General features: G+C 43.0%; 1 protein-coding gene across 1 annotated transcript in view; it reads left to right on the forward strand.

The window, feature by feature from the left end:
• Positions 1-11903, forward strand: part of LOC132866504 (protein GPR108-like) — a 33954-nt gene extending 22051 nt beyond the window's left edge. Inside the window, exons 6-18 of the mRNA XM_060899312.1 lie at positions 1185-1579; positions 1662-1724; positions 2156-2257; positions 2342-2475; positions 3229-3304; positions 3561-3634; positions 3728-3845; positions 5793-5923; positions 7792-7835; positions 7934-7983; positions 8156-8239; positions 8323-8444; positions 9179-11903. Coding sequence (XP_060755295.1) covers positions 1185-1579; positions 1662-1724; positions 2156-2257; positions 2342-2475; positions 3229-3304; positions 3561-3634; positions 3728-3845; positions 5793-5923; positions 7792-7835; positions 7934-7983; positions 8156-8239; positions 8323-8444; positions 9179-9266 — 1481 coding nt within the window. The 3' untranslated portion in view covers positions 9267-11903. The remainder of the gene's footprint in view (positions 1-1184; positions 1580-1661; positions 1725-2155; positions 2258-2341; positions 2476-3228; positions 3305-3560; positions 3635-3727; positions 3846-5792; positions 5924-7791; positions 7836-7933; positions 7984-8155; positions 8240-8322; positions 8445-9178) is intronic.
• Positions 11904-18785: the final 6882 nt, after the last annotated feature.

Below are 18785 nucleotides of genomic sequence, written 5' to 3' on the forward strand. Positions count from 1 at the left end.
ACTTTGGAATGTGATTCCCCTCCCGTTTGGGAAGAAGCCACAAAAGGACAGTTATTAGAGTCCTTATTTTGGTTGAATCCTGCAATAGAGCTTAACATGTATAATTTGGGAGAGGTATGGACATTGTCCTGACAAATTCATTTGTACACTCAACACGAAGATTTACAGTGGCGTTTTAGGGCTATTTTATAGGTTTAAAAAAAAAATTGAGGAAGAGGAGAATGAAGAATGTTTGAGGAAAAAAAACTCGACTATTCAAGATTAACAGTCTCAAATTTCTAAGGGGGGAAACCATGACTATACTCCATTCTAAAGATTTAAGTCATTCTCTTATTTTTACCTTTTAAAATTTCAGTTTCACTTTTACACATTGCAGTTAATGAGCTTCACAAAAGGGTGAAAAACTGAACCTGTGTTGCCTGGCTAGTTTTTGAAAATGATCCAGATTTTATTCAAAGGAGTAAAAATAACTTTCTGATCAGCAAGATCTGTTAATTATGTTATTGTAGCTATCATTCTGTTCTGTTCAAGTGAAAAAAGTTCACCTTCACTCAGTTGGTACAGAGCTCAGAGAGGGTTCCCTGAACTTTATAAGAACACTTCCTATTTAAGAATCCCATGATGTGACCTTCTAATTTGTGTTTTAACTGAGTTTGATGTAGAGACTGAGTAGGTGGGGCTCAGAGAGGTGTTTTTTATTGTCTGCTGGCTGTTAATGAAACCATGCGTGGGATTTGATTGGGACATCCATACCCTAGGTGGTGCTATACACCTAAGCCATGACCCTCCAATACACTGACAGTCTGTTAGAGTCTTCTACTCATTTGCATTGTGACAAATTACGCATGTTGCTCAACAGTGAATCAAGCCTCCTGCACTAAGATTGGATCACTGCTCTTCTTGACAAGCAGGTCAATGATTGAGAAGCCAGATTGTAGAAAATGCAAATGAATATTCAGGGAAAGCTAGGCTTTGTGTAACCTGTTTCTTTATAGTGTGAGTTATGGTAGCATGTGCAGTACGACTGGGGTTTTTGGTGCCTGAGAGGGTAAAGTAATGACCAGCAGTTAGAGAGCTACCACTGGTGTGACTAGTGGGGTCGGGTTTTTGGGGAGTGGGGTCGGGGAGCTTGACTATTTCAAGATGTTTATTTGAAATTTTGTTCTTTCATTTTGTTCCTTCAGTTTCTCGGAAGAAAAGAGGCGATCCTTCAGACGCTGGTTCAGATCAAAAGCCTGCTAATGGACAGAATGCTCAAAGCAATAATGCAGAGTCAGGGATTCATGAGAAAGTGTCAGAAGGTGCTGGGACTAAAGATAAAGAGTCCGTGCATACAGCAAGCAAGGATAAAGGGTCAGCAGGCACTGGGACTGACACCAAAGTGTCAGAAGGTGCTGGGACTAAAGATAAAGAGTCCGTGCATACAGCAAGCAAGGATAAAGGGTCAGCAGGCACTGGGACTGACACCAAAGTGTCAGAAGGTGCTGGGACTAACGACAATGACATGGACAAGAATAACAAAAATGTGCCAAAAGGAGATGATGCTGGCAAAGTGGAGAAGACCAAATCCTTTAGCGTGGTGTGTATCAGTCAGTGCTGAAGATATCCAAGCTTTTTCACTTCAGTTCCCTGTGTAACCTATGACCTTCACTCCTGATCAGGTGCAGAGCATGAACGGAGTGAACCTGGTTCTGAATCAGTACGACGACACCTACAACTTCACAGTGAGTCTGATCATGCTGATTAAAATGTGAATGTACATTAGTAATACACCTGTAGTGTTGGTGTGATATCTAGAGGTAAATGTGATTAAGGAATTTCATGGCATCTACAGCTGAAGGGAAAAAGTTTGCATTGCCCATGCCATGATGGGAAAGTTTTTAAAAAACAAAGTGTAATGCCGTTTCTGCAACATATTTACAAACCGAGTAGAATCTCAATAAGTTAAAAGGGTGTGTTCCATGTAAATATACCACTCCAACATAGTGAACTAAAGTTTATGAGCTTCTTGGTCTCCAGAGCTGATCCACAGAAGTCTGTGTTTGACATCAGATTTAGATGTCCATTGATGGCATATTAAGAACAGAGATCATCTTCTTGCCCAGTGCTGTGTGTAAACTGATGTAATAAATACCTCACTGTGTCGCTTTCTCAGTTTCGTATCACTCTGGGTGCTGAGGATCAGGGTCTGTACAATCTGAACTTCCATTACTGCTCCAAGTCCAGGCCTGGTGCCATCAGACCGTACTCCCTCAGTGTAAGAACGCCGCCTCAGCACAGCTAAACAACCTCGAGACACAACACCAGAACACCTCAGCAACTTGTGTGTGTGTGTGTGTAGGTGGAGATCAAAGAGAAGAACCCAGATGGCTTTCTTTCTGCTTCTGAGATTCCTCTACCCCGTCTCTACATTAGCATGGCTGCCCTGTTCCTAACAGCGGCCATCATCTGGACATCAACACTGCTCAAACACAAGTACACACACATGCGCACGCACACACACTGCAAACACATTGTCAGAAGAGTCAAAGCAATTTTTTAACTACATCATTGCTGTGTTCACACTTATACCGGTACGATAGTGGTATAACTGTCTCAATACAAAGTATACCGGCACAGTGTAGTGCATCTGTCCACACTAGCGAGAAATGTTTGCGGTTTTCTTTCACGGTAGTTGAAATGCGCGTGCGTGAAATGTTTCCGTGGTTACCGAGTAACTTCCTTCCGAGAATATATGGCGGATGAAACAACGTGTGTGTGCTTTTTGTTGTCAATGTACAGTCTGTATTTCTGGTGGTCATTTATTCAGTCGACTCATATAAAACGCGCGAGGCAGTTGAGAAAGAAACAAACGAATCTCCGTTCTTCACTATTTTATTCAGCGAAGACATCGATTGAGGTGTGTGACTTTGCGCATTGTATTTGTATCGATACAGAGCCGCTTCATCTGTCCACACTACAGCGAAGCGCTACAGTACTGATACTGTACCGGTACGAAACCCATACATTTGTGGATTTCATACCGCTACAGTACCGGTATAGTTGCTAGTGTGGACAGGTGTTGCGGTACGAAAGTAGTTTCGTATCGGTACAAAATCCCTAGTGTGGACAGGGTATATGTTCATTTAAAGCACAGTCTTGTAATCATTCTCTGAACAGGTGTGTGTGTGTGTGTGTGTGTGTGTGTGTGTGTGTGTGTGTGTGTGTGTGTGTGTGTGTGTGTTACAGGTACAGTGTGTTTAAGATCCACTGGCTGATGGCAGCTCTCACCTACACCAAATCCGTGTCCTTGGTTTTCCACAGTGTGAGTATAACATCACCCTGTGATATTCTCTGTCCTCTGATTGGTTAAAACCCATCTCCCATCTTCATGCTCATTGCATTCAACAGCAGAATGATTTCTCCTCAGCGCTGCAGTGAAATGAACCTTTCCTGATCTTTGTTTTTCTTTTCTTTTAAGAAATGAATAGAAAACTCACCTTAATGATGTACCCAAAGAATTGAGTGTTTTTTGTTGTGTTTTTGTTTTTTGTTTGTTTTTATACATATCTATCATTCAGATTAACTATCACTTCATCAACATGGAGGGGCATCCTATCGAAGGCTGGGCTGTAATGTACTACATCACTCACCTGTAAGTGTGTGTGTGTGTGTTGGAGATGGACAGAATAAAAATTGGTTGTGAAGCTGCGATTGTGTGAATCGTGCGTGTCATTTCTATGCACAGCCTGAAGGGGGCGCTGCTGTTCATAACCCTGGCTCTGATAGGAACAGGCTTCGCCTTCATCAAATACATCCTCTCTGACAAGGAGAAGAAGATCTTCATGATCGTCATTCCTTTACAGGTGTGTGTAAATTTTTTTTTTTTAATTAGGCATTTGTTAATTCATGTATTCAGTTGGCTGACAGATAAGTTAGCACGAGCTAATCAACATATGGGTTGAGTTGATCGGTCTGTTGGAAGAATTGTTTGCATTTGATTGGCTGGTTGATTTTTATGCAGACTGGTCCTTTAAAGCATGAAACTGATTTGATTAGATTTTTGAATGGTTGGTATTGATTGGATGATTGATTAATTTGGTTTCTTGGGTTATTGATTGATGAACAGATTAAATGTTTGGTTGATTATTTTTGCTTTTCTGATGGGGGGTGGTTAATTGATTTTTGATTGGTTGGTATTGATTTGGCTAATTAATTAATTTATTGGGTTATTGATTGCTTAATTGGTAGTTACCTATTTTTTTTTTTTACTTATTTAAATTTACTATTCATCTTTGCACTATGCACCATATTGCACCAAAAGGGAAATCCAGATTCATATATCAGTGATATCACTTGTAAAATATCTGAACACTTATACCATCATTCTGTGCTCACTGTATACTTTATATTTATTTAACTATTCCATACTTGACTTACCTGGATTACTTTGCACTATGCACCTATTTTTGTTGTTGTTTGCTTGTTTGTTTTGTGTTTTACGCTTTATCTGTTTTTGTACTATGAGAGCTAAGTGAACCGGAGTCAAATTCCTCGTGTGTGTCCACACACCTGGCAATAAAAGTGTTTCTATTCTATTTCTATTCTATTCTCACCCGCTATGGAGTAAGCGGGGCAAGGTATTGTTTTCAGTTGAGTTTTTTTGTTAACAATATTATGGGAAAACAGCTGGATCAATCTTCATGAAACTTTCAGGATAGATGGTCATTGGTCTCAAATAGAACTTCCAACATTTTGAGGGTCATCCAGTCAAGGTCACCAAAAAGGTCAAATCGTTTTTGTTGTGTCTACTGCCTCATAATAGAGGCGCTAGCCACTACGTCATCGCGCTGTAAGAGTGTAACAGTCGCACACTGCACATACGCATGTTCGGATTTAAAATGGCCGGTGAGTGTATACAATTCGATTCACTGTCTGAAATAAATGGACTAGACTAAAGCAATCGCTTTCAGACATGTTTATGCTTATTCCAGAGGGAAAGTGCGTTCCACTGAGCTCTAGCGCCGGGCCATTTCCGGGAAATAAGAGTTTGGGTCGTGGTGACAGCGTGTGCATGTCAGCCTTGGTTCGGAGGTTTCAGTTTTGAAAACTGTAAGAGTAGAATAATATAAAGTACAGACACTTGGTTTATTTTACTTCTGTGGTGATTATTTATTATTTATTTTTAATTGTTCATTTTTGGATTGCGCTTAATTTTGTGGCTACTGCCTCAGTAAATATATATGCTGTATTTACTGTATTGACATGGGATCAGAAAACTCTTTTATTTATAAGCAGGAGCCACATGGACCCATAGGGGACCGATTTGATTTGATATCTTCCTTCATATTCATCATAAGTGCTACCGGGTGAGGTTTGTTTTGCCTGGCAACGCTTGTTTATTTTATATTTGGCTCACACGGCCATAGGCTGGTGAGCTCTTGCCATCACGTGGCGTCCATCCGTCCACAATTCACAAAAATCGCTACTCCTCCCTGAGTTTTCATTGGATTTTGATTGTTTTGTTTGGAAGATCTTATTGTTCTCATGAAGAGCAACTTGGCTAATTATAAACGAGTCTGGTTTCTCGTGGTACAGCCATGTGAACTACTGCATCACTGATGCTCTGATTGAGGGAGGGTTGGTTAATTATTTTGGGTTTTTTTTTTTTTGTTGCTTTTTGATTGGTATTGATTTGGCTAATTAATTGGGTTATTGTTTGCTTAATTGGTTGGGGGGGTTTGTGTTTTTGTTGCTTTCCTGATTTGTTTAATCAGTTGGTTTACTGATTGAATGTCTGATTTGATGTGCAGGTGTTGGCTAACGTGGCATACATCATCATCGAAGAGACTGAGGAAGGCTCTAGCGAGTACACGCTGTGGAGGGAGGTCCTATTCCTCGTAGACCTCATCTGCTGCGGCGCCATCCTCTTCCCTGTTGTCTGGTGTGTGTGTGTGTGTTTTCAGGGTACCCGCGGAGTCTTAAAAGTATTAAAAAAGTACTGAATTTCATTTTCCAGAATTAAGGCATTAAAAGTATTAAATTTCATCTTGAAAGTCTTAATTTTTTCCACGGAGGTCTTAATTTTCCAAAGAAAGTCTAACATCGTTGCGTAACCTAGATTAAATTCTCTGTGATGAAAATGAAGCAAAATCTAAAATGTTTTGCGCTGCCCTGGCGTTCACACGCAAACAGCGGGAAATTCACGTCGCGCCGTAAAGGGTTCACACGAAACGAGAGCAGCAGGCGCATAGAGCAGAGAGGGTGAGGGGGAGAGAGCATGGGGAAGTGCAGATTCAACCCGAAGTGGCCGCTCGACCCTAAGGCCCCGGTCACACCGCCTGAATTTTGCTGGAGCGTTCCTTGAACGGTGGGGGGGGGGCCGAATTTCGACAACGCTCGTCACCGCGCACAAAATGGGAAAAAAAATCGAAAACACGGGCGTTGGCTTAGCGGTGCACCGCTGAAGCCGGCGTTGCTTTAGCGTTGGTTTAGCGGTAGCGAGCGTTGGTATAGCGGCGTTCTGCGCATGCGGGCTTTGGCTCGGCAGGGGTATAAAGTTGGTTTAGCACCAATCATAGCAAGTCTCTCAGCATCCATGGTGTTACAGTTTTACTGTAACTTTGAGCAAATTCGATATAGATGAGGTCTGAACTCAACGGCAGCTCGATTCCAAATGAGCTCCTGGTCCATTTCTCCCCGTATTTATAGCCAAATTCTGGTCCCACTCCAACACCTCTGTACCAACGCCAAACCAAAGTTCATCGCCGCCATGGATAGCTGCTTCAACGCCCAACACCGTTCCAGCAACCCCGTGTCTGCTCGTAAAACGCTTACAACCGCTCCACCGAAGTTTGTGCAACGTTTAATCGCCGCCCGGGCAACGCTGGCGAAGCAGCGGTGGTCCAGCGTTCAAGATTTCTGCGTTGGCCTAGCGGACCCAAGCGTCCACGAACTTGCGTCTAGCGGTGCCAAACTTTGACTGGGCGTTGGTGGAGCGGGGGTGAACTTTGCCGGGGTGGAAAATTGCCCCCTCCTCACCGCTCGCAATATTTTGTGCAGCTCAAAACTTTCGGAGCGGTAGGAGGGCCCCTCGAGAAACATCAGCGGTGGCCGAGCGTATACGGCGTTGCTTTAACGGGGGCCAACTTTTGTTAAACGGTGGTGAACGGTTACGAGCGGTGATGAATTTTTTTCACCGCTCCAGGAACACTCCAGCAAAGTTCGGGCGGTGTGACCGGGGCCTAAATACGCCTGGGTTAAGGGGGTTCCAAATAATGACCGTGAGGCATTATGCACTTTGTGTAAAAAAAAAAAACCTTTCAACTAGGGACAATGGGGCTTACAGCTCTGGATTCTCACACGAAAAGTGGTAAACATATTTCGTTTGCATCCACAATTCGGAAGCAGGCAGCTATACTATACTATTATAGCTATACTATTCTTTTTGTCTTTTGAATGCTTCTCTGGCGTGTGTGTGTGTGTGTGTGTGTGTATGAGGGGTGATTGTCTGGACTTACATGGGGGTGCTCTCCTCTGCATGGTGTCTAGGGGGTGTGAGTAGAATGAATTCTGATTGATTATTTTAATAAATGTAATTTTGTTATTTCAAACACTCGTAAATAGTAATTATTTGAGGTTTAATCTGGTGCTCAATATGATTTATTCTTCCCTAATGAGTGCGACAAAGGTATTAAATTTCACTTGAAATGGCATTAAAAAAGTCTTAAATTTTGGTTTAACAATCCTGGGGGTACCCTGGTTTTCTCTATAGTGTGTATCTGCACTGTTTTAATAATTATATTGTTGCAGGTCCATTCGACACCTGCAGGAGGCCTCAACTACAGATGGTAAAGGTGTGTATCATTTATTACAAAACATAAATCTGACCAAAAACAGTCTGTGGTATTTCCGTCTTTAAGTAAGAGTGTGTGTGTGTGTGTCTGTCCTGTAGCGGCAATGAATCTGGAGAAGCTGAAGCTCTTCAGGCATTACTATGTGATGGTGAGTGGAGCTCTGATCACTGTGTAATAAAAATAGTGTACCATAGTGTCCAGACATTTAATCAGAAGGTCTGCTGCTCTAGCAGTTACAGTCATGTATTTGTTTATTTGTAACTTAATGATTATATATTAATCTGTTGATTGAAAAACGAAAGCTGTGTGTGTGTGTGTAGATCGTGTGTTATATCTACTTCACGAGGATCATCGCCATCCTGCTGCGAGTCACCGTACCCTTCCAGTGGCAGTGGTGCCAAGAGGTGGGATCTTCTGTCCCCCTTTAATGATGTCATCACTTGTTTGTTTCTGATAGTAGTCTTATCCTCATCCTGTCTCTCTGTAGTTCCTGATTGAGGTGTCCACTCTGGTGTTCTTCGTGTTAACGGGCTTTAAGTTCCGCCCTGCGTCTAATAACCCGTACCTGCAGCTGCCTCAGGACGAGGAGGACCTGGAGATGGATGAAGTGTAAGACACACAGCTTGTAGAGAGAGAGTTCTCCTGAGGCTTTTAGTTTTCCAGATTCCCATACCTTCCTCCAGTGTCCTTTGTGGCTCAGCAGCCATACAGTTCTCATTCTTTCTTGATTTTCTCCTGCTCTTACCAGCTCCTCACTTCCTCTGGAGATCCTGTAGAGTTCCCTCGTTTCATTTCGTTTAATCCCTTCTCACTTGTTCCCATTCATTTCCTAGTTGACTTTGATCCCTTACTTTTCCTCGTTCCTCTCAGTGCCTAGTCCTCCGAGTTCTCCATGGTCTTTTAGTTCCTGTCGTTCCTCTCCCAGAACTCCTCTAGTTCTCCTGGTATCTGCAGCTCGTTGAGCTTTCTTTCTTCCCTTAGCTCTCCATTTTGAATCGATTTGCTCTAATCTTTGTCAGATTAATCAAAGGTAATCATTTTATATTATTATATATTAATACACAAGCCCCGCCCATTGCATAACATCTCCCAAAATGCCCAAACTAATGAAATTTCACCGAGCGTTCATGTTAAATACCATGGAAACCTAAACGTCCAGCTTTACTTGTGATGGTTATAAAGCGCTGACAATGGAGACTCCTTCCATAAATGTTAAATAAACATGTCCTTACAGAAAAGGGTGCTGTATTAATAATGATACCCTTTTTTTTTTTAAATAATAAGTCCTGTTTATATCAAGCGTCCTCGTCCCTGTGTGTGTAAAATCATCTCTGTGTCTGCAGTGTGACAGATTCCGGAATGTTGCAGGGCGTCTCAAAGGTGAAGAAGACGTCCAACGGCCGCGAGAGACATCGAGAGCCTGCCTTGTGATGATGACGCTCCAGGGGGAGGAGCCTGGACTGTTAAACTCCACCCCCTTTATTCAGCCATTCCACCTATAGTTGCTTCCAAGATGTCAAACAGAAGCAATCAGCTATGCAAGAGAGGGGGGAGGAACAGCGTGGGTGTGTGTGTGTGTATGCAAAAGAAAGGAAGTTCTGAACTCTTTCCTTATAAGGAAATCGTATTTCCCCTTTAAAAAAAAAAGGGGGACCTAGGCCAGAGCCAAGGGACACACCGGTTTCACAAATTTATTTTCTTCACTTGTACACCTTTAATCTGATCTGTCTCACCCTCTCTTTTTCTTGTCTTTCTTTCTCTCCTTATCCAAAGATTTACAATCATTTACCAAAAAAAAAAAAACTTTTGCTTAAAGGAACTTTTTAGTCAAAAATGAAACTCTAGTCATCCAAAAGCAATCGATCATCCAAGTGTGGTGTCTCACCGTTGCCTCGTTATTTCTCACAGGCTCTATAAGGCGAATGTGTGATCATTTGCACGTGCACTTTGCACAGTGCTCAACTGGAGGCTAAAAGCTTCAACTAATTATTGTTTTGATTAGCCTTGCAGCAGCACAAAAAATTGTTCAAGAGGAAGTGGTAGATGTTTAATTTTTTGTTAAATGTTCCTTTTACTGTGTTGTTTCTTATTTAACCAAACCTTTTCTTTATTTGCTTTATTTATCTGGTGATTAGTTGGCTTGTTTATGGTTTCTGGTGCCGTTTCTGTTGGCGTGTGTTGGAAACTTTTTTTTTTTTTTTTTACTTTTAACTCCATCAACCCCTGAACCTCAGTAGATCTGTGCTTCTTTTGTAATCTTGTTAATTGCTGCAATAATAAAAAATAATTATTAATAATAAGAATAAGAATAATAATAGCAGCTGATTCATAACTTCATTAGTTCCAGTTGCAGTTTGTTAGTTGAGGATTGAATCAGTGTCACTGTAGACCTGTAAGCTACATTATAAATGGATGAGCCAGCTGTCATGCTAGCTCATTAAAACGCTTGAGAGGAGAATGAGAGCGTTACAGACATGACGCATTTAAAAAGTAGAACACAGTATTGCACCCTGAGCTAGATCAGATCCAGAGCCAGAATCGAATGGGTTGAGTCACACTTCTTGCCCAGTTTAGAAAATAAATCTGGATTGATTGACAGCAGCTAGTCCCACCCCTTTATTTTTTTATTTTTTTTTTCCTGACCAAAATATCAAGTAGGTTTAGCAAAATCATGCTGCTTGAGACAGTGTGTCTAGTTTTATTGAAAACGCAGCCAAGATTTGAACCTCCGTGTTCACGTTGGCTCATGTATCATCATCTCTTTTGGACCCTTTGGCATTAGTCGCACATGGATTGGTCCAACGTGTACAGCTAAAGACATGACACCTTTTTCAGCAGGTACACTTTCACCCAAGCAGTCACCTCGTCTCGCAGTAAACAGCTGCGTAATGCTGCCGAACTGTCTGAGAGTCCCAGTTTCACTGATTTCGACCTCTAACACAAATGTAATGTCAGCATGAGCTCGCTTGCTTCCCCCCCCCCCCCCCCCCAGAATACACCTCATCTCAAGCTTACCACAGAATATGAATAATTCAGTCTTGCTGAACATCTGTAAATGTTCAGCTTGGTCTATGTGAAGTTCTTTTGGGTTTCAGCTTTGTATAATTTGAGATGTTAGATGCTGGACCTGTTCGTCTGGGCTACAGAGACTAGGGTGATCACATTATCAACTTATGAACACTTCTTAACATCAGTACAGCTGTGGCGATGCGTGATGCATGTAGGAGAACGTGTCCCATCATGTACATGATCTGCTGTGGTTTTGTTGCTGCTCTGAAGCAGTGATGTTGGGAATTAACACCTGTATGCAGTGACACTTGATGTCTGTTACATAATAAACATCTTAATTATGTTACATTAACCCACTTGTGAGCAAAATAAATCACCTGAATCCCACTGTTACACATTAGTGGACTTGCTTTAGTCACGTCTTGCACATGCTCGTTAACATTTAATTCCCAAAAGTTAATACCAGTGTTAATGACTGTGCTCAGATTGGCTGTTTGATTAATGCTAATGGTTGTGGAAGTGACAGCTAACACAGCTGTGACATTGTAAATGTTTACGGCATTTCATCACTCCAAAATGGAACAATATGATGTCTGGAATATACTAACTGGTGGAGGTCTAAAGCAGAGTGTTTCTGTTCATGCAGTTTCTGGAGTATTTTATTTAACGCATGTACGGCTGTTTTTGTTTCTCTCTTCTGCTTCTTTATAACCCTCTTCATCCACTCAAAGTACCTCCAGATAAGCCAACATGGACGCTGTGAAGGGTCTTGAGTTTAAAGGGCTGTGAAAGTTGTAAACATGGGCTGGATTGTTTTTTTCTGTGGTGATATTTTGTCCCAGTGTGAGGATGACCTTTAAATTAAAATAACATGAAATGAAAATGTGCTGTCTCTTTGAAAGTAGCGTTAATTTACATGCGCACTTGTAGGAAAGTTATAATTGTATGAATAATGCTAGGTACTGAGTCACAAGTTAGCAAGTATTCTTCCTGGCAGGTCTTGTGTTACCATGACGACCTCTGAAAATAAATTTGACCATTAAAGGAGACATGCAAACACTTTTTGATTATTTTATTGCCTGAGATCCATTTGTAAAGTTTTGGGGGGGGGGGTTGTTTGGGCTCATGCTGTTCGAAGAAAGAAGAAACCTATTCGTCACATGCACACTTCAATTCATCCTCTGCATTTAACCCATCTGAAGCAGTGAAAACACGCACACACCCAGAGCAGTGGGCAGCCACACTACAGCGCCCAGGGAGCAGTCAGGGGTTGGGTACCTTGCTCAAGGGCGCCTCAGCCCAAGGCTGCCCCACGTCAACCCAACTGCATGTCTTTGGACTGTGGGGGAAACTGGAGCAAACCCACGCAGACACGGGGAGAACATGCAAACTCCACACAGAAAGGCCCTCGTCGGCCGCTGGGTTCGAACCCAGAACCTTCTTGCTGTGAGGCAACAGTGCTAACCACTATACCACCGTGCCGCCCGCATGGTATGGAACCCTACAGGATAAGATGGACTGATTTTGCAGCTGTGCCTTTAAATATTAAATACAGTGATGCTTGAAAGTTTGTGAACCCTTCAGAATTTGTGTATAAATATGACCTAAAACATCAGATTTTCACACAAGTCCTAAAAGTAGATAAAAAGAACCTGGTTAAACAAATGAGACAAAAATATTATATTTGGTCATTTTTTTTATTGAGGAAAGTAACCCAATATTACATATCTGTGAGTGGCAAAAGTATGTGAACCTTTGCTTTCAGTATCTGGTGTGACCCCCTTGTGCAGCAATAACTGCAACTAAACATTTGCGGTAACTATTGATCAGTCCTGCACACCGGCTTGGAGGAATTTTAGCCCGTTCCTCCGTACAGAACAGCTTCAACTCTGGGATGTTGGTGGGTTTCCTCACATGAACTGCTCGCTTCAGGTCTTTCCACAACATTTCCATTGGATTAAGGTCAGGACTTTGACTTGGCCATTCCAAAAAATTAACTTTATTCTTCTTTAACCATTCTTTGGTAGAACGACTTGTGTGCTTAGGCTCGTTGTCTTGCTGCATGACCCACCTTCTCTTGAGATTCAGTTCATGGACAGATGTCCTGACATTTTCCTTTAGAATTCGCTTGTATAATTCAGAATTCATTGTTCCATCAATGATGGCAAGCCGTCCTGGCCCAGATGCAGCAAAACAGGCCCAAACCATGATACTACCACCACCATGTTTCACAGATGGGATAAGGTTCTTATGCTGGAATGCAGTGTTTTCCTTTCTCCAAACATAACGCTTCTCATTTTAAACCAAAAGTTCTATTTTGGTCTCATCCGTCCACAAAACATTTTTCCAATAGCCTTCTGGCTTGTCCATGTGATCTTTAGCAAACTGCAGACGAGCAGCAATGTTCTTTTTGGAGAGCAATGGCTTTCTCCTTGCAACCCTGCCATGCACACCATTGTTGTTCAGTGTTCTCCTGATGGTGGACTCATGTACATTAACATTAGCCAATGTGTTCAGTTGCTTAGAAGTTACCCTGGGGTCCCTTGTGACCTTGCCGACTATTACACGCCTTGCTCTTGGAGTGATCTTTGTTGGTTGACCACTCCTGGGGAGGGTAACAATGGTCTTGAATTCCCTCTATTTGTACACAATCTGTCTGACTGTGGATTGGTGGAGTCCAAACTCTTTAGAGATGGTTTTGTAACCTTTTCCAGCCTGATGAGCATCAACAACGCTTTTTCTGAGCTCCTCAGAAATCTCCTTTGTTCGTACCATGATGCACTTCCACAAGCATGTGTTGTGAAGATCAGAATTTGATAGATCCTTGTTCTTTAAATGAAACAGGGTGCCCACTCACACCAGATTGTCATCTCATTGATTGAAAACACTTGACTCGAATTTCACCTTCAAATGAACTGCTAATCCTAGAGGTTCACATACTTTTGCCACTCACAGATATGTAATATTGGATCATTTTCCTAAATAAATAAATGACCAAGTATAATATTTGTCTCTTGTTTAACTGGGTTCTCTTTATCTACTTTTAAGACTTGTGTGAAAATCTGATGATGCTTTAGATCATATTTATGCAGAAATATAGAAAATTCTAAAGGGTTCACAAACTTTCAAGCACCACTGTACAGTGGGGCAAAAAAGTATTTAGTCACCAATTGTGCAAGTTCTCCCACTTAAAAAGATGAGAGAGGCCTGTAATTTTCATCATAGGTACACTTCAACTATGAGAGACAGAATGGCGGGGAAAGAATCCAGGAAATCACATTGTAGGATTTTTAATGAACTAATTGGTAAATTCCTCGGTAAAATAAGTATTTGGTCACCTACAAACAAGCAAGATTTCTGGCTCTCACAGACCTGTAACAACAACTTTAAGAGGCTCCTCTGTCCTCCACTCGTTACCTGTATTAATGGCACCTGTTTGAACTCGTTATCACTATAAAAGACACCTGTCCACAACCTCAAACAGTCACACTCCAACTTCACTATGGCCAAGACCAAAGAGCTGTCAAAGGACACCAGAAACAAAATTGTAGACCTGCACCAGGCTGGGAAGACTGAATCTGCAATAGGTAAGCAGCTTGGTATGAAGAAATCAACTGTGGGAGCAATTATTAGAAAATGGAAGACATACAAGACCACTGATATCCCTTGATCTGGGGCTCCACGCAAGATCTCACCCCATGGGGTCAAAATGATCACAAGAACGGTGAGCAAAAATCCCAGAACCACATGGGGGGACCTAGTGAATGACCTGCAGAGAGCTGGGACCAAAGTAACAAAGGCTACCAGCAGTAACACACTACGCTGCCAGGGACTCAAATCCTGCAGTGCCAGACGTGTCCCCCTGCTTAAGCCAGTACATGTCCAGGCCCATCTGAAGTTTGCTAGAGAGCATTTGGATGATCCAGAAGAGGACTGGGAGAATGTCATATGGTCAGATGAAACCAAAATAGAACTTTTTGGTAAAAACTCAACTTGTCGTGTTTGGAGGAGAAAGAATGCTGAGTTGCATCCAAAGAACACCATACCTACTGTGAAGCATGGGGGTGGAAACATGCTTTGGGGCTGTTTTTCTGCAAAGGGACCAGGACGGCTGATCTGTGTAAAGGAAAGAATGAATGGGGCCATGTATTGTGAGATTTTGAGTGGAAACCACCTTCCATCAGCAAGGGCATTGAAGATGAAACATGGCTGGGTCTTTCAGCATGACAGTGATCCCAAACACACCGCCTGGGCAACGAAGGAGTGGCTTCATAAGAAGCATTTCCAACTTTATTTATGATTTTGCGGCAGCACTGTACACAAAAGGCAATGTTCACGATACATTCTTGGCTGACCATTTTTCACCCCTTTTAAAAATAACAGACATTAATTATAACAAAAAAACAAATAATAAATGAATAATTATACAATTAAATTAAGTAATAGTAATTTTAAAAAAAATTAAATTAAAATTAAACAAGACAGCAGACCAACACTATCAGTAGTAGACAGCAACAGCCCTCTTTCATTCATGCACTGATGGACAATTTATACTGATCCATAAATTTAAGAAACGGCTGCCATGTTTTATCAAATGTTATAGTCGACCCAGCAAGTGTGCACCTCATTTTTTCTATATGTAAAAACTTCATCAACTCCGTTAACCACTGATCATGAGAGGGAGGACACTCTTGTTTCCACCTCAAGAGGATGAGGCGCCTTGCTAGCAGGGACGCAAAGGCCACCGCCTGAGAATAATTTTTTGAAAGGGAAATTTCAGGTGGTAGCACCCCAAATAGGGCGGTCAATGCATTGGGAGCAAGATTGACTGTAAATACCTTTGAGAATGTCTGAAAGATTGATGACCAATAATTATTAAGATTAGGGCATGACCAGAAAGTATGCACTAGTGAACCAATATCAGATTTACAACGATTGCACAGTGGGTCAGTTCCTGGGTAAATCTTTGCTAATTTTTCCTTTGAAAAGTGCAGACGATGAAGAATTTTAAATTGAATAAGTCCATGCCTAGCACAGATGGAAGATGAGTGCACCCTTCGAAGTATATTTTCCCAAAGGTCATCAGTAATATTCAATGCCAGATCATTTTCCCAGTGAGATTTTATTATATTTAGGGACGTGGACTGCAAATCTAGCAACATGTTGTAAATTTCTCTAATGGCCCCTCTCTTATGTATATTTATTTTCAAAATTTTATCCAAAGTTGTTAACTGTGGGTGGTAGAAATGGGCAACTGGACTTGCTTGAAAATTCTTGAAAACGTTTCACCTCTCGTCCAAAAGGCTTCCTCAGTTCTGTCTGACTAATAGGGAGTATCGGATATTTATCTTCTCCTGGATCAGAATCAGAATTCTGATGACCAGCTCATCTAAGGTGGGGTTTACATTAGACCATATCAGTGGATCATCAGATTAACGTTTTTAAAATGATTAGCATGCACACAGCAATGCCAATACACGATTCGCGTGCACACAGCAACGCCAATACACGGATACGCTCGGCTCCGCAGGCATCCTGCGCTCCAAATCACTCCGCCCTGAACAGCGAGTGCCCTCTGGAGGGTGCGCACTCCGACCCTGCGCAGCTCACAGAGCGCGCTGTTAACCTTTCCTGATGTTTTCCCAACCATAGTTAGGAGATCAGGGGAGAGAAATCTCAGTTTACTGGTGCGTTGGGTCTCCAGGGCCGGAGTAATGACCTACTCCAGGGTTAACTTCCCTCTGGATAAACTTATATAAGCTTATATACAAGGCTTCACACGATGGCTTCTTTCCGAGGATTTATTGGGAGGAACTCGCAATACAACAACTGCTCCGGTTGCCGCGCTGACTACATATCCTTTTTTTTTCCTTTTTCTTTCTTTTATCTTCCTTCTGCTAACCTACTCCAGCCCCGCCCCCACCCGCGCACACAGCATCCTACTGGACATGCATTAATCTATTTTACAACACTACCCCCACTCTGGATAGCAATTACAACTAATTCTAATCCAGTACAACAGCATAACCAAACATCTCTTTACTTCATTTTTTTTTAAATACATGGAAACAAAAGCAAAATACCCCAATAGGGAGGCATAGTCCTTGCAGGTCATTCATAATAAACAGGGCATTACAGTTACATGAGTGCTGGCCTACAGCAACAAGGTACAGTCCCTATACTACCTGAGCAACCGGAGCATAAGAGCAAGTGAACAGCAGACATTGTTAACAGTAAACAATAAATTTTTTTTTTTCAGTCATAACTTTCCTACTCTAGGGGTCGGGGTAGACTGCCCGGGTCCCCAAGCCGTGCAGGGATTATTCTGCCCTGTGGAACCACAGCTTTCTATCTAATTTACCCAATCCCCAAACCTGACTGGGGATCTTCGCTGACGTCTCGGCCTTTGAGAGCGATGACCAGACAGCGGTGCAGCTGCCTCAGAGTCACCTCCAGCTGCATCCAGGACCTCCTCCTGGTCCGCGCTGGAGAACAGGTTGGCAAGGTCGGGGTCCACAGGATCTGCAGTCAAGGCTGGGGAGGGTACCTCCACTGGTGCCCATGCCTGGGCTTGCACCACAACCCAGGCGTTATCCAGTGGATCACGACTCCGATAGGGCTTCAGCTGGTCATGGTGAACCACTTTCACTTTGGTCTTTGGGCTCTTCTGTATGCGATACACCAGATCATCAAGTTGCCCCAAGACGAAGAAAGGTCCCTCATATGATGGAAGGAACTTCTTGACCTTGTTCTTGACTTTCCGTGCGCCCTTGATGAGGTACCACACAGCATCTCCAACACGATATTGTGTACGACAGCAATTTTTGTCATATTGTCTCTTTGCGCGCTCCACTGACTCCCCAAGTGCGTCCCTAGCAATCTGATGAGCTAGCTCCAGTCGTTCACGGAGGCGCTGGACATACTCAGGAGCAGTAGGAGCGTCCTCTGAGTCAGGAGGAAGGCTGGTCACCAGGTCTGCTGGCTCACACACTTCCCGGCCAAACATCATGAAATTGGGAGTGAGGCCGGTTGCACTGTGCCTGGTTGATCTGTAGGCCATAACTGCATAGGGAATCATAAGGTCCCAATCCCAGTGGCAATGCTCAGCGGTCATGGCCAGGATCTTCTGCAAGGTAGAGTTGAAATGCTCGACCTGGCCGTCCGACTGCGGTCGGAATGGGGTAGTATGTGTCTTCTCGACACCGAACAGAGCGCACATCTTCTGGAACACTTCAGATTCGAAATTTCTACCTTGGTCACTGTGTAAAGTATGTGGAGCACCAAAACGGCTCACCCACTCGGAGGCAAGCACTTCCGCCACCGTCTCTGTCTTTTCGTTGGGCAGAGGAAAAGCCTCCACCCACTTCGTGAAATAGTCCTGAATCACGAGCACATAGCAGTTTCTGCGCTTGGTCTCATTCAGCGGACCCATAATGTCTAGTGCTACCCGCTCCATCGGTGCTCCAACTCGGACAGTTCCCATAGGAGCCTGGGGTGTTTTATGGGGCCTTGCCTTGGATGCACAGCTGGTGCATGTCTGACACCATAGACTAACGTCTTCTCGCATTCGATACCAGTAGTATCGTGTCTGAAGCCGTGACACCATGCGCTCCGTTCCAAAGTGCCCTCCAACGGGACCTTCATGCATCTGCCCTAGGACATCCGAACGAAATACACGTGGTAATATCACTTGGGGATAAAACTGGGCACCATCCAGGCAGTAAAACTGCCTAAACAAAATGCCATCTCGGACAAAGAGGCGCTTCCACTGGCTCCAATAGGCCTTGGTGGCTGGACTATGGGATGAGATGGTGGTCCACAAAGGCCGCTCTCCACCAGCCTCTAGCCATGCCTTGACAGGTGAAATGTCTGGGTCAGCCACCTGTGCCTGTCATAACTCTTGGGTAGACCAACCACTGAATGGTGGGGAGTCATGAGGTG

This window comes from Neoarius graeffei, chromosome 18, assembly GCF_027579695.1.
Source record: "Neoarius graeffei isolate fNeoGra1 chromosome 18, fNeoGra1.pri, whole genome shotgun sequence".
In the NCBI taxonomy this organism is placed as follows: domain Eukaryota; kingdom Metazoa; phylum Chordata; class Actinopteri; order Siluriformes; family Ariidae; genus Neoarius; species Neoarius graeffei.